At 38.0% G+C, this 14820-nt stretch overlaps 1 protein-coding gene across 5 annotated transcripts in view; it reads right to left on the bottom strand.

The window, feature by feature from the left end:
• Positions 1-14820, bottom strand: part of LOC122571389 (GTP-binding protein RAD-like) — a 79917-nt gene that overhangs the window by 56570 nt on the left and 8527 nt on the right. For 3 of the 5 annotated variants that reach the window (XM_043735070.1, XM_043735069.1, XM_043735071.1), the window contains exons 2-4: positions 4372-4584; positions 2472-2510; positions 949-1195 (exon numbers count right to left, since the gene is read on the bottom strand). In XM_043735070.1, coding sequence (XP_043591005.1) covers positions 949-1195; positions 2472-2510; positions 4372-4584 — 499 coding nt within the window. The remainder of the gene's footprint in view (positions 1-948; positions 1196-2471; positions 2511-4371; positions 4585-14820) is intronic. The other 2 variants (XM_043735072.1, XM_043735073.1) reach the window with 2 other exon arrangements.

Below are 14820 nucleotides of genomic sequence, written 5' to 3'. Positions count from 1 at the left end.
TCTTACTGACCGCTTCTTAGACTTGTAGCGGCACGTGAGCTAGAGGACAATTCGAATCATGTTGTTTTGCCTCGGAGTATCAATATCGTTAAGAAATGCGTAACGTAATAATAAATAAACTCCGGGCTACGTGCAACCTTCAAACACAAACGAATTTGAATTTTCCGACTCTTCCCCGACCAGATAAATAAACAGACGCGATCCTAAGGATTACAGTATCTAGCAGTTATCGAACAGTATCTACGAGTATCTTTCAGCGATCTGATCAGCGAGTATATCGGCGATTATACAGTGTCTTAGCGAATCAGTTAGTACGAGCGTCTTAACGACATTATCTGTATTTATTTATTAATTATTTTAAATACACTTGACGGTGTCAGCAACGAGCAATCTCGTCTTACAAATCTCACGATCAACCATCCTCTGCATAGTCCTCTACAGACTGTACACTGGCGTGGACGTATCGCCGCGTCTAATGGACTACGCTTACGTTCTTACGAAGCGACGCTTCTTTTCGACCAACGTTAGCAGATGCATCGTCGTACGTGTTAGAGCGTAAACGGCGAATGCAAATGAGAATGTAATGGACCCTCTCGCGTCGACAATTTCTATAGTTTGGCGCGCCAAAAAGGTACGGAGCCCTCTGATGTTAAAGCAAATTCATCATCTCTTTGATCTCTATTTGAACGAATGAAAGTTAATATCAGGAAAGTGATTGTTCTAGTATTGGAAAGTTCCATCAAATAGCTTCCCTGTTAGTTGGCATATCGAAGGCTCTATCAACTGTATATTAAACTCCGTGTAGAGTTTGGTAATATCGTCACGTAACTACAGACATTTAATACCGTGAAGATGAAATGCGTGGAATTTGATAAGAGAAAAAAAAAAAGAAAGAAGAAAAAAGGATCGTTTCATTAGAAAATATGACGATTGTAAGTAACGACTTACTCTGTGTCGTGGAACCGCCGGCATACTGCTGGTCCTTCCGCGATATTGCTTTGGTCCTGGAGCTCGGGATCCTGACGCTGAACCAGCTGTACCAGCTGGACTGGTTGGACTTGGTCCGCCTGGGCTCGTGCCTGGACTCAAGTGAGACGAAGAGGACGCTGTTCCAGGACTTATGGCCGGGGTTCTTGTGGGACTCCTCGGTGAGGGCGATAAATGACCCCAAGGACCGGTCTCTGCTTGTAGAAACCTATGGTTGGGGCGAAGAGAATTTAATGAGAGGTTTTAATTATAGGTTTCGATAGCAAGATAGTTGCAAGTTATTGCATTTAGATGATAATGAGAAAGCAAAAGCGATAGAAAAATATCTCTGCGCAGCGTGATGACGGAAAATAAAGAAAGTTTCTACTCCGTTGATACCGAAAGAAATACGATAAATAAACAGAGAAGGAAGCAAGTTGTCGCTGCAATACCATTAACAGTACAGAGAAATTTATCACTTTATTTTAAATACTGTTATTTTGCTCTATTGGCAACGCTTTCAATTATTCGAGCGCAAATTACTAACTCGCATATGTTTGCGACAACACTGTTTGCGATCGAATTCCAACGAGGACTACTTTGCTCCATCGGCGATCACACGGTGCCATTTTTCCAGCGGTTTCAAACGCCTAGCGTTGTTGCAGAAAATCGTAACCTACGGTAACGTGGCAGGATATTTTCCCTTAAAGTCGGATTGTACGCACAAGGCTGTGTGATTCGCTCGTCCCTAATTTTGTCTAAGGATTAAAGAGCTAAATTTAGCGAATTTCTAACTTCGCGTAGCGTATACCGCGCGTGCTGTCGAAACCAGTGAAAATCTGACTGGAGTTTCTAACAAGTAGAAAGTAACAACATTGTACGTGCAAATATCTACTTCTTGTGGTCATTGTACGTATCTACGTGTATTTATATCGTTGAAGATTTTTCACATGTTTAAACTGCTTAAACATGTCATATGTTAGTTCTAAACTATTTATTTTAAGCTACTTGACGTGATATTGAATGAAGTTCGATGGAGTTTTCTTTGGTGCAGTTATAAATGCTATCTGCAATTTTTATTAGGATTCAATAGCCAAATTTGCATACAGTCTACGATAGAAAAATTTGACTTTAGGCTACAACATATCGTACGCAAAATTGATACGTGTTCTGTTATGTTAAAGTGGGAAGGTTAATACGTAAAAAATTCGTTCAATTCGTGTTACGTATGAACTTTTTATACAGCCATTATTATAGTGCTGTAAATTAATGTTTCGTGGAGAAAATCAAAATTCCTATTTCGGTTATTTTGTATAAACAGGTCAATGTATAATGATATAAAAAGCTGCGAGTAGCTTTAAAGAGTTTCGGATAATTTGAAAGTTTTCAAAGTTGAAAGTAATTAAGAAAGTAATTACACGAGCGATTGCGAAGATGCAGCCGTATAAAAAGTTCGGATTAAAAACAGAACTGAACAGAAGAATATTTAGATGCAGAAACTTAACTGTATGATACTGTGGTGTAAAAAAGGGCCAACTAGTTTCCTCCAAAAAAAAAAGAAAAAAGAAAAAAAAAACAAAAAATGGGAAATAAATAGAAAAGATTAACATATTTTATTTTTGAAAATCGTCGATATCTACATCGTGTTATTATTATTTCTCACGTAGAAACTACTCGTTATTTAAAATTTTATACATAAAGGCAATGAAATTAAATAATAAACAGTATCAATATTTATCAGATTTTATGTTTACTTCGATTAAATACTAATGGACTTATCGATATTAATAATATTTTATTGGATGAGTTGATTACATTTAAATAATTGCTGAACAAATTATGCCAATGAATTATTTGTTAAGTTATTAGGCGAAATAATTCATTGAATGATAATCTGAAAATAAAAGACGCACAACTGGAACGGTATAGTATGTTATTTTATATAATTACTCTTTCATGCATTCCTCCAATGTATCAAAGAATGCATTAATGCATAATTGATTTATTTATAACAACCATTGATTTGTAATTTTTGGACTGGAAAGAAAAAGGGTAAACGATTACTTATAATACCGTTTTCATAAACAATACATTGTAAATGAATTAAACAAAACTGCAATTACAGCGAGTTGAATAAAATTCATAATTTCCGAAAGGTTTTATTACGTTCACAGCGACACCATCAAAAGAGGTCATTACCAATATGCAAAACCTGTCCATCACCATTTTAGCCCATTTTCCAACAATGTTTGCTCAACTCCGATTCGGAATTCAAAGCCCTACGCGATAATAATTTTTTAACTGAAACTTATATTGTAAACTTGGTAATTTATTTATGCTCTTTGTAGCAGAAAAGGTAGTTCTCTTAATATACCGATGAATATTCGTATTAAGCCCTCGGGCACTGATTTAATTCGAAGAAATTTTCCATGCGAATTTGAATATTTTCCACGAATGTTCTACCGATACATCACACGCACGAATAAATCAGCGAGATTTAAAGAGGGCGATTTATTTAAAAACGTAAACAAGATTAATATTTTTCACGAATTTCCTCAAGTAGATGTAAACGTGATTTTTACAGAGAGCTATTCGTCGTAAACGAGGAGTCAAATTTCACAAAAAGCGAACGAGCGAATATTTCTCTAACGAGCCATCGAGACATCGTCTTTAGAACAGGCCGTGCAGTTAACGAGATTCGTTTTTACAGATCCTGAATAGGATTGCCAACTTGAACTCTCAGGTTTCAGTCAAATAATGCTAAAAAAAAAAAAAAGAAAAGATAGACAGGAGCAAGGCAAACGTATCGAAATATACTTTTTGTAATTAAATTGCGAGAAGTTCGAAGTCCAGGTTCTCTTCGTTGAAATTACATTCGTAAACTTTCTTTGTAGTTGAGTTGTCAAGCGTTTGTTCAGATACGACAAAATCTTTGCGTCGCTTGTTCGAGGGTAAAAGTTCTGCCCTAAATCTTATAACAGTATCGAGAAGTTTCAACTGCATTCCGTTTCTTGCTTCTGTTTTAACGAAGTATGCGAGAGAAAAAAAGCCTCTCAGCTGTAGCATTGCTTACCGGGGCCATTAGACAAGTAGCGAGGGCAAATGTAGCTAATATCTGCTACGTCATTGTTATTCATATTCGTAGCAAAAAGAAATTAGCTTTGCAATTGTAGCCAATGAAATTATCAAAGAAAAAGAAAAGAAACGTTTCAAAGGATTGGAAAAAAGAGGCAAACAAAATTTCTCAGCGCCAGTCAGGTTGAAGAGAAGCCAGATTTCCGGAATTTGGGTGTAAAAAACGCCAAGTTGGTAATCCCGATCCCGAACTTTCTAACCAGGAAAACTTTCCTCCCAAGAAGCAACGTAGCCAAAGGAACAAATCGACTTGTCCCTTCAGACGCTTACCTGTGCAAGTCAGGAGTCGGCCTGGCTACCGCTATGCTAGAGCTACGACGTCTGGATGGAGTCGGCGACTTTGGACCATCGACGCTCGAGTGTCCTTGGGATCCTGTGAAGGAGGTGCGATGCAGACGAACCTCCACCTCGCTGCTTCTCCTCTGAAACGCCCTTTTGCTCCATCGTCTGCTCTTCGATTCGGAGTTCGAGGCCTCCTGTTTTCTGAAAGGACCACTTTCAGTTAGCGCGAAACGTAATTCAATTGGCCTGCTATTTTCGCAGCACGCCGACCAAACTCGTTTCTACCAGGCCTGGTCCAAGCGATCGTAGACGTCGTTTTTCGCTTGTGCGAAATCGAGATAATCTTAGCGGTCAGATTCATCATCGAGATTAGACGTTCCGTGGCGGCAAGACGTTCGAACATTGCGACGGAAAACGGGCAGAAACCTTCGGTGTTTCCCGATGGAACTTTAGACGATGTTGCGTTCTGTTGATAGCATTCAAAGTTAGGTGACACGGTTAAAATTAGCGGCGAAGTTTGCCCGCTGTATTCCTAAAGTTCATGGTAACGTTGTTTTCTGGGTAATATTATTTTCTTTGCTTGCGATTAATATTAAAGTTTGTTATTTATCGTTGTCAGAGCTTGACAGTGAGCAAGGATAAAGGAGCGCCGAGTCCTTGTTTCGTCGCTTCTAACGTGGCGCTGAATCGTCCAGGAATCTTGTAGTCAAATATTGGCAAAGTGTAAATGCTTCCTCTTGGCGTAACTGCAACTTTTGTCATTCCTAGCACGCTCTGCACGGTATATTCCCAATATGTATCTGTAGTTTGTGTTGTCAAATTGATTTTTCGAGAAACGCGCCTACATGTAGACACATAAACATACATCTAAATGTATTTGACAAACGTCCAGCATTTTTATTTAATACGAAAGAGCGAGTTATTCTCGCCAGACTGAGCAATGGACACAACGAAAAAAGAAAAAAGAAAATGAGCCAACTAAACACAGAAAGAAGTAAATAGAAAAGAAGAAAGGATCTTCCTCATTTTCTCAAACGTATTAACTTGTATCAGCGATTATGATGTTGCAAGCTACCTTGTTAGCTCCAAGTACACTGTATGATATTAATGTAAGTTTAGGTTAATCGTACTGCATCGTACTGCATACGATATACGTTCAAAGCGTATAAATACTATCGTTTGAGATTGTAACTTGCCTTGTTGTATTTTACGTTTCGCTTTTTATATATTTTGGTTAATCGCCGTTGCTAATAGCTGTACAAAATGGTAGACGCGACTTTAAATGAAACGAATGACGATAAAATTGATGTTTTCGAACAGGATAACGTGATAATTAGAAGTAAATCACTGACTCGGACAGGCTTCACACACAGTGGGGTGAAAAAGTACTCGAATGCTTCTATTGGGCTGGCAACTAAGTGATTGCGGATTTTGCCATTAGGTGGTAATGACAAAATCCGCAATCACTTAGTTGCCAACCCAATAGAACCGGTTTTATTCCAATTTTATTTTTCACCTTCGAGCACGTTGTATTAAAATTTTCCTGTAGGACCATAGAATGACGTTAGACTCCGAAAATTTAATGGGAAATATTAATTATCGCAAGCATTTATTCGCTTGCTAAACTTGAACAAAATTTTTGATACAGTTTATTAACTACGTTACTTGTTTTATGGCGATATTTATTTCAGAATAACCCGTAACCTTTGACAGCAGTTTATTAATTAATAAACTACGACATTTTTACAGTGTAGGCGTAATGTTCAGTTACTACCTATGCGTACTCATACATTTTGTAATTCCAGAATTCTTGCTATTTTACGTTTATCTTTACACGTTTATCTCCGTGACATAAATGTTAACTTGTTAAGTCTAAATAAAATTTAGTTTCAAAGGAATATTTTAAATACTCGAGCGATTACAAACACTTGGATAGAAATTATCTATTTGGCATCGTTTATTCGGACACTGTAGCCTGTTACTCGTAAATTTGTCGTTTCATTCGAGACTACATTTTCAGATTATGAGGAACATGCGACGCGAATATTTAATCGTTAAATGCGAATAAAATTTCCACGTCCAAAGATCGAACTTCGATTCAGAAGAGAAAAAAAAAACATTGAAATATTTAATTCATAATCCAAGTTTTAAATTGTCTCCTTTTTCAATTTTCTAAATAAATTTTACGAAAGTATCAGACGTTAAAATTTCTGATCGAATTTTACAAAAATAGGTGTATTTATCGCGCGTCCCGTTCGATTCATTCATTGAAATATACCTGGACTCGAGTGGAGTCTGCGACTGGTTAAGTCCGGTTTACTCCTCCGGAATGTCGATAATGACTCCTGACCGAGTTAGCCAATTAAATTAGCGGTTGGCGGTGTCAGGCACGATAACTTCATTCTATTTCGCCCGTATCTTGAAGATTTATCGGCCGCGTATCAGCCATAAAATCGCTTTACATCGCAAACCCGAATCTGAGAGTCTTCCGCTGAAAATGGCTTCCATTCCGCGTGAATGGTCGATTTGCGCCCGTACTTACTATACTAAGTGTCCGCACACTTATATGAATTCCAAGATAGAAGATATATATATATATGTACAGGGTGTTCGTTTGAAAATTTCACGTTCGATGTCGAAAAGTACGCGTTAGGTTGGAAGCTTCCAAGAGATGAAAAACGTGCAGGGTAATTAGATTTCCATCTGGAAATCGCGACACTTTCCTTTCGAATATCTTCTTTCTAGAACGCGTACTTTTCCGGAAAATTCATCGTGAAATTTTCTAACCAACACCCTGTACGTATAGGTGGGACATAGGGAAATGTGATTTTACGATAAAGACGTAATGTTCGATACGGGATCCATTTCTGAACCACTGCAACTACCTCATTTACCATTCGCAATTTCGCGCCAAACGATCCTGCGGACGCAAAATGTTCGCAATAACGTTCGCAGGTATTTCGGACTCGGTGCGGTCTACTTTATGAATGTTTTATTCGAATCAAACAGCGTTTATGAAGGAATTCGAAGCAAGTTCATCTTTGCAAGCATATGGCAAAGCGACGAGTTTTACCATCGTATCAGGTATTATACGCAATGCAAATGCGTTAACGAGGATGACGTAGAAAAGGAAAAATTAGACTTCGTGCGTTATGGCATATATGGAGTCCTTTGAATAAAAAATGACTCCTTAATTTGATATTTTATGGTTGACGTGGCGATGTACGCTACACCGAACTCTGACACAAATTTGTAACCGTCCAAACGATGAATATTATGGGTGAAACTGATCTTAAAGTTGAGTACATTTTGTAGCGGAACATTCGACAAAATTAATTTACCCGTAATAAATGATAAAAATAATGAGTAACAGAAATTGTCGCCTTTGACGATGAAATTTCACAACTGACATTACGATACGTCCAATAATATCCATCGATATTTTTCTGTAACACTGCAAGTACGTAATACCAAAGTCGCATAGAGTGAAGATCAGACTTTCAGTCAGATGCGGGATAACGCGATAATACGTTTAACATCAATCATCATTATCTTACTTATACGCGAGGCAACGTGATTACGTTCAAATTATATCGTATACATATATTCAATGGGATTATATCGCGCGGCACAATTTCCATCCGAGTAAATATAAAATGAAATTACTCTGGAAGCAGAAAGAAAGAGGAAAACAATTCGATTAAGCACCGATGGTATTCGGCTGTTTTTAGAAGACTCTTAATGCGAAGCATCCTGTAATCCTGTGAGTTTCTGTTCTAATTAAATCAGCATTTCCAGCGGTCGATTCAATGTTCCAAGAGTGACGGGAATGGCGAGTAATCAGCCTGTAATTTGAAAGTTCACGGTAGAGCGCGATCCAAAGTCTGACAGAGCGGCGCAGATTTGCGGGATCGGACCTTTGATTTTCGCTTCGCTCTACGAAATATGCACATCGAACGGAAAAGCGACACGCGATATGCCCGTAATTCGCGCACGTAGCAGCGGAGACGATTATCTGAATTCGAGAGGAAAAGAAATTTTCTACGACGATTGTTTGCCAGCGTGCGATACGCCGAACGCCAATGATAATTCGCGCGACCTACATTCTACGCTGCGTGATCTTCGAATAACGCTCGTTAAAATTGATAAAACTTAAACTCTCGTATGGATCGGCTCGAATTCGTCCCGTAAAATTATTCCTGGCGATAAGTAATCAATCGTGATTTTGAATTTGTACGAGTGGAAGGAAGGACGACAATTTTGGCTACTAAAATTACGTTGCTCGTAATCCAGCTCACCTGCTGCGCACGATCTCTGGCCGAAGGGAAACCGGGTCGAGGAGCTCGATAAATAAAGGTACCTATACCCTTGGTGAGTTCTCCGACTTTAATTCCACTTAATTATTCACGCGTATCTGCGAAGAAGGAAGGATTTACAATTCGCTGTGAATTAAGAGGTCGCGAGCACACGGAGAGACAATTTTGTCGAAGACGGTTTAAAACGGTTGTATTTGCTGGTGAGACAACGTGAACTCGCTATCGGCGACATAATCGACTGTTTCGCAAATTATAGCAGGTCGTTAACGAACTGAAACTGTTTGAAACTAGTGATAGAATTATTGTTTCCTGCGTGAAAGTAATAACGGTGATGGTTATCGTTGATTGCTCTCCGATATCGATAATTTTATTGTAATATTTAAAACGTAGCGAATTATCGATCTTTTTACTACCTGTAACGTATCACCGAATTTTAATTAAAACCGGACAATCAAAGAATCGATTTTCGCCTGGTAATAATTTCGTATAATTGCATGTGTGCGAACGATTATGTAATTATTGCCGCGATATCGAAAGCAATTTCCTCCAAGTTATTTATATGATCGCCGATTAACTGTAAGGCCAATTCTACGTTTTAACATTTCGCTTATATCGTTATCACGTTGAAACGTCGTTGTAAATCTCTTAATGAAATTTATGTGAAAATATATGTCTTCCCTTCTTGACCGCTTAATTGCTTTTGCGATTTAAAATAAAAAAGAAAATGAGGAAAGAAAGAAGAGAAGAAGAAGCGATACTAATGCGTACTGCAACGATAATTGCAGCGTTTTTATCGTTGAGAATTCCATCGGAAGTCCATCGTCGTTTGATTCGTTCGAACGAGCAGGAATAAAATCTAGGTAATAGGTCATCGTTATTGGTTACCCTTTTGATGGACGGGACTTATTAAAACTTCGATGAGATTGGTTTCTTTCGAGGCTCGAGCAGACGGCGTAATCAGTGCGTGTAACCGTGCCACGGAACAAAATTAAACTTCTTCTCTGTTAGTCACGTTGCGATCGCCCCTTTTCCGTTCCAACGAACTGTTGATATCTTTTCTCTTTTCACGGAAGCTTTTGCGAGGGCAAAAAGCAATAAAATACGTATAATAACAGAATCGTTCGCGATCAACAACAGTATTTCTCTTGGCTGTAGCTCCATGACGATAATACGATGAACAGTGCTATATCACTCGCGAATGACGCAACAATATTCCACAAACGTACACGTAAATGGTAATGTCGTTCTCTAATTATGTCAAACGATGCGATATCTGTCGCTTATCAATAGAAATGGTATTTATATGAATTATGAATTATCTTTCTTACACAGTGTCACACAGTATAGCGTGAGAAAATATTTCGTATGGTAAACTAGAGAGAAAACTTCTGAATTTGTTGCTATTATTTAAATGGCGTTTCTTCGTCAACGTCAAATGAATATGACGTGCTAGTAATGCAATAGCGCACAAGCCTATAATGCGTGAATAATAGAGTATTCCAGGTATATTATAGTACAGTGAATAGCGGTTTGCCGTGCATAGTATACTGGTATCTCGGACGTTACACCGAGCTGCATTAATTCCTTTCAACCCTCAATTTCATCCGATGGGATTGGATACGAGATAAAACGTACTCACAGTCATTTAGTTTGATAAATGATCCGAGAGAACAGCGTGCATTAGATAGCTTCCGCGGATCTTTTTCTTTTATTTACTTTCTTTGGTTTCTCTAACAGTATGTAACGACAATGAGAACGATCGGTCGAGCCACGAGGAAGATTTAGATATCTCGTTTATTTTTCACGATCAGACGTACACAGAGAATAAGTTGTTCGTCATGTTCATAAAAATGTGAATTAGCGGAAACAGGTTTCAGAGTTTCCCGTTTAAACTTTGTGCGATTCACAATTACGTAGAAAGTTTTATTCGTATCTATTTTTATCTCACCGTGTATGCAAATCTATCGAAATAAAAGATAGAAAAATGGAAGCAGCGTTTGAGGAATTATAAAACAGATAGAAAAATTCTACTCGGCTCGATTCTGTGATAGAGCTTTTATCGTTTCTATCGTGACAGAGTATAACGCGATCGATATACTAATTATACCTTTCTATGTTTCTAAAAACTGTTGCAACTATTGAGCAAGTAGAAAATAGTTTTTGCACCTACGCACGTGTCGTATGAATCTCCATTAAAAAGTGATGGAATATCGATTAGACGTCTGTACAGTATTCCTGGTAGGTTCTATGACGATTGTTGCCAGCTGATTCTATTCGTATTTCGAACTTATTATTATACAACGCAAAGAACTACGATTAAGTATATTTAGGAATAGCATGATCCTAAGTACGAGGCTAATTTTCCAATTATATTTTTTCCCTCCATGTTCAAGATATTTGAAACGTTAGGGTTAATTATTAGCTCTACCGTCGTTCTCGCTTCTTCTTCGCTTCGTATCTGCTCAGATATCTGCTTCTTTTTCAACTCTATTCGTTCATAAAGATCGTGTAACGCGCAAAAGGTGCAAAAATTACAGCGACTGGTGGAACGAAATATTCCATAACTATGTATATTCTAACAATACCTATTGAAATGTAACGTTCATCTGGGGCTGTACAGACTCGAGGAAGACATCAGTGTTAAGTACGATAACACTGAATTTCAAGAACCAACGAATAAAGCTTGGAAATTCGAAGGCGAAACGATGCACAGGCTGCTGCTCACACTATGCAAAAGTGTATGAAATATCCAAAATGGAGCAACTGTTACGATATTTAATAAGAGTTAATGTGATTCTTATGCCATGTAACTCTACGAGACTCACTCGAAGTTAAAAAGAGAAGGAAAGAACGAAATAGATCCCAATTTCGGTTTCATCTTTTCATTTACGTTCATAGAAATACATGAAATTGTATAAAAATCTACGGATAATCGTCCGAGCTATCATTCTTATCGAAACTGTTTAGCGTATAATCTCTTATAATTGCTCTTCAAATCTCATATATCGATATAAAATATATTTGAAGTGAATCAACAGCTAGATAAGAGCTAAATAAATAAAACAGCACAATATTGCAAATGAAAAAAGAATTTTCTTTAAAGAAAATTCTAGAAGATAAACTTAAACAAAAATTAAATTTTTTTTTTTTTTTTTTACGTGGAGGAAATCTTCATAGACACCTTGCCACTCCCATCTTCTGACGCGAAACAGAAGACACGAGGACACAAGGTAGTGCCGGATTTTTACCGGCTAAAACCTCCGCGGATGGGACAGTTAACAGCATGGAAAAGTCCAGTCTTGTCACCTGGTTTCGTCTACATAAACAGGTGCTGCTCCGCACAAACTACCAAACAAACTTTGGAAAGCTAAAATGGGCCCGCTTTCCTCGGCTGTATGGTACTTTCGGGAGACAACAACGCCTTAAAAGTCCAGAGATTCATTCCAGGGACAGCGACGAGATTCGAACTCGCAAACCCATTGGCATCCAATCGGAGCTCAACGAGCGTAGCTGTCTGACCCACCGACGTATGCAACGTCGGCTGTCGCATATAACTACAGATATAACGTGTACAACATGGACAGTTTAACTTTTTTTTTTTTTTGGTAGACTTTTTCTCATTGAGAATCATAAGTAAATTATTTGAACTTGAAAAATTGAAATACCGCGAGAGGTATGAACGATAGGAGAAATGTTTCGGAGAAAAATTGTACGATATCGAGGGCGACGCTGTATTTTTTTTTTTTTTTTTTTAATAATGTTTATTGGCCAGATAATAAGTATTACATGTGTATGATATTCGCAATAAACGGTGAATTGCTGTTGAGGGATGTTTTAGGCAAAAGTACCGATACGTGACGGTACGGCATAGCCATACAATATTTGTGTGTCGGGGTTACATTTTTTTTTTGGTGTTGCATTTATGAATTAGATCTAAACCGTTGTAGAGCGGTGCTTATATATGATAGGGGCGACGCTGTATGATCTTGTCTATTTGAGCTTCTGATAATCTTGAAACACGGTGCAATGATCTTATGAAAATTTGTCAACGCGAATCTCCGTACTTCTTGTCAGGTATTCGATCTACGTGCTGTAATACTTTTCGTTGTAGAGAGCAGAAAAATGTATCGATCGGCGAGTAAGAGAATATATAGTTCTAGTTGAACAAATGGGCATGATTTTAACACTTAGCCAACCGAATAGGGAGATCTGCACTCTGTGAAGAACATCGCTGCGCGACCGAACGAGGAGATCTCCGTTTTCGACTTTAGCAACGCGTTTTCCTTTCTTTTGTTGTTATCATCGGTTATTGTTTACCTGGAATTGTCGCCAATTAATTGCGCCACTTTTTCTACTTTCGTAAAGTACAGTATATGATAAAATACACGACTTTAGTGGTGTTAAAATTAATTAAAAAGTTGCACTACCAGTTACGACTAAATAAAGTTATAATCGAACGATACCACCGTGTAAAAGAATATTAAAGTGTATTATGAATTTTTAATTTCACCCTCAAGTCGTCTTATTTATCTTTAGTCGTCTTTAATGTTTTCAATTTTATTTATATTTTTGTATACTTTTAATTTGACGGTTTGCATAAACAATATGTGAAATCGTTAAGTAAAATCATTACCGCAAAATATAATTAATCATTTAAATCATTTTTAGACTTCTTTGTTTCTGAAGTAGCGAATATTGGTCCTCGATGGACAGCGCATAGGTTGGCTTATTCGAACGCGGTGGAAACGTATACCTCGTTGTGGCGCGCGCGGTTGGCTAAGTGTTAAGATACTCGAAACATCGATACTTTTGAAATGGCCACCACATATAGCGAAACGTACATCGTTCGAAACCGTTTAATTTTGCTAATGAAATTATTTTCTATCTCGTACCGTTTCGAAGCTGTAGCTTGTTTCAGTTGCACGGGACAACCCGTACATTAGGTGTACCGTAAATTATGTTCGTTTTTCAAGTAAAGGAAACTAATAATTTTAATGAATAATTCTAACACGTAATCCCTGCGTAGTAAGTCACCGCAAATATGACGTTTTCATTAATTACGGAAAACGTTGATTACCGTTCTTACGAAATCGTTAGAAAAACTAACGCATTGCGTAAAATGACCAGAAGAATTCTTTAAAAAAAAAAAGTCAGCTCCGACCTCGCCGTTTTCGAATAAAAATAGCGTGAAATATGTAATATCGGTAATTTCGCTATCGAAAATGCCATTTATCGCAGTGCCAAGTCACCGTTCTGTTCATTTCTGAATAGTTTGTTAGTGTACGCGCGCAGGAAGTACAGACACCCAAGAAATTTCTTCCTCCGGGAAGAATCTCGTGTTTTACTTTTCAGGCGTATCGTCGTTATTGTCGCGCTATGAATACCTTAAGCACGTAACGCGTGATCAACGAAATATTTACACGTAACGACCGTTATACGTATAGACGGCACGTAAATAAATATAAAAGTAAAAGAAAAAAAAGGAGAGAGGAAACGATCGAAGGAAAGAATTCTTGCGGTATCAACGAACCCTTCGAGCCGCTTGAACGATTATTATCAAAGTTCCTCCGTACGACATCTCGAACACGCGCAGACTCGAACAGGCAAATTCGATGTAATCGTCATCCATTCATGTACCTATGTGCACGTTGACATGCGATAGGTGTAAATGATTTACGGGAATAGCTTCGGACAGAACACTCCGTAATCAGATCAATCTAATCGGATCAGTCGTCCTACGTGTTCGCAGTTATCTTATCGTTCAACAATCCCGATTTGGTCGCGTGCAAGGCGAATCGTCCTCTTTGAACTCCGTTCCCGGATAATTGCTCGCTAAACCCTGGCTGCTCGTTCGCACTTTTAACTTCAACCTTTCGCGAGGTATTAATAACGGGCAATTTGCGCGGCCACGTTTAATATTGTTTTTTTACACATCCATTACTAAGCTCTGTCTCCTTTTTTTTTTTAAGTACGTTTCAACGTAACATTCATTGCACACGCAATTATTCATGCTGACATATTCGAACACCCACACTGTGTTCAGGTTTGTTGATTCGTATGAGATTTGCTGGATATTAAATATCGCGTTGATCGTTCCTACGTCTATCGCAGCTTGAACATA

This window comes from Bombus pyrosoma, linkage group LG10, assembly GCF_014825855.1.
Source record: "Bombus pyrosoma isolate SC7728 linkage group LG10, ASM1482585v1, whole genome shotgun sequence".
Taxonomy (NCBI): domain Eukaryota; kingdom Metazoa; phylum Arthropoda; class Insecta; order Hymenoptera; family Apidae; genus Bombus; species Bombus pyrosoma.
This window is presented reverse-complemented; position numbering and strand designations above follow the sequence as displayed.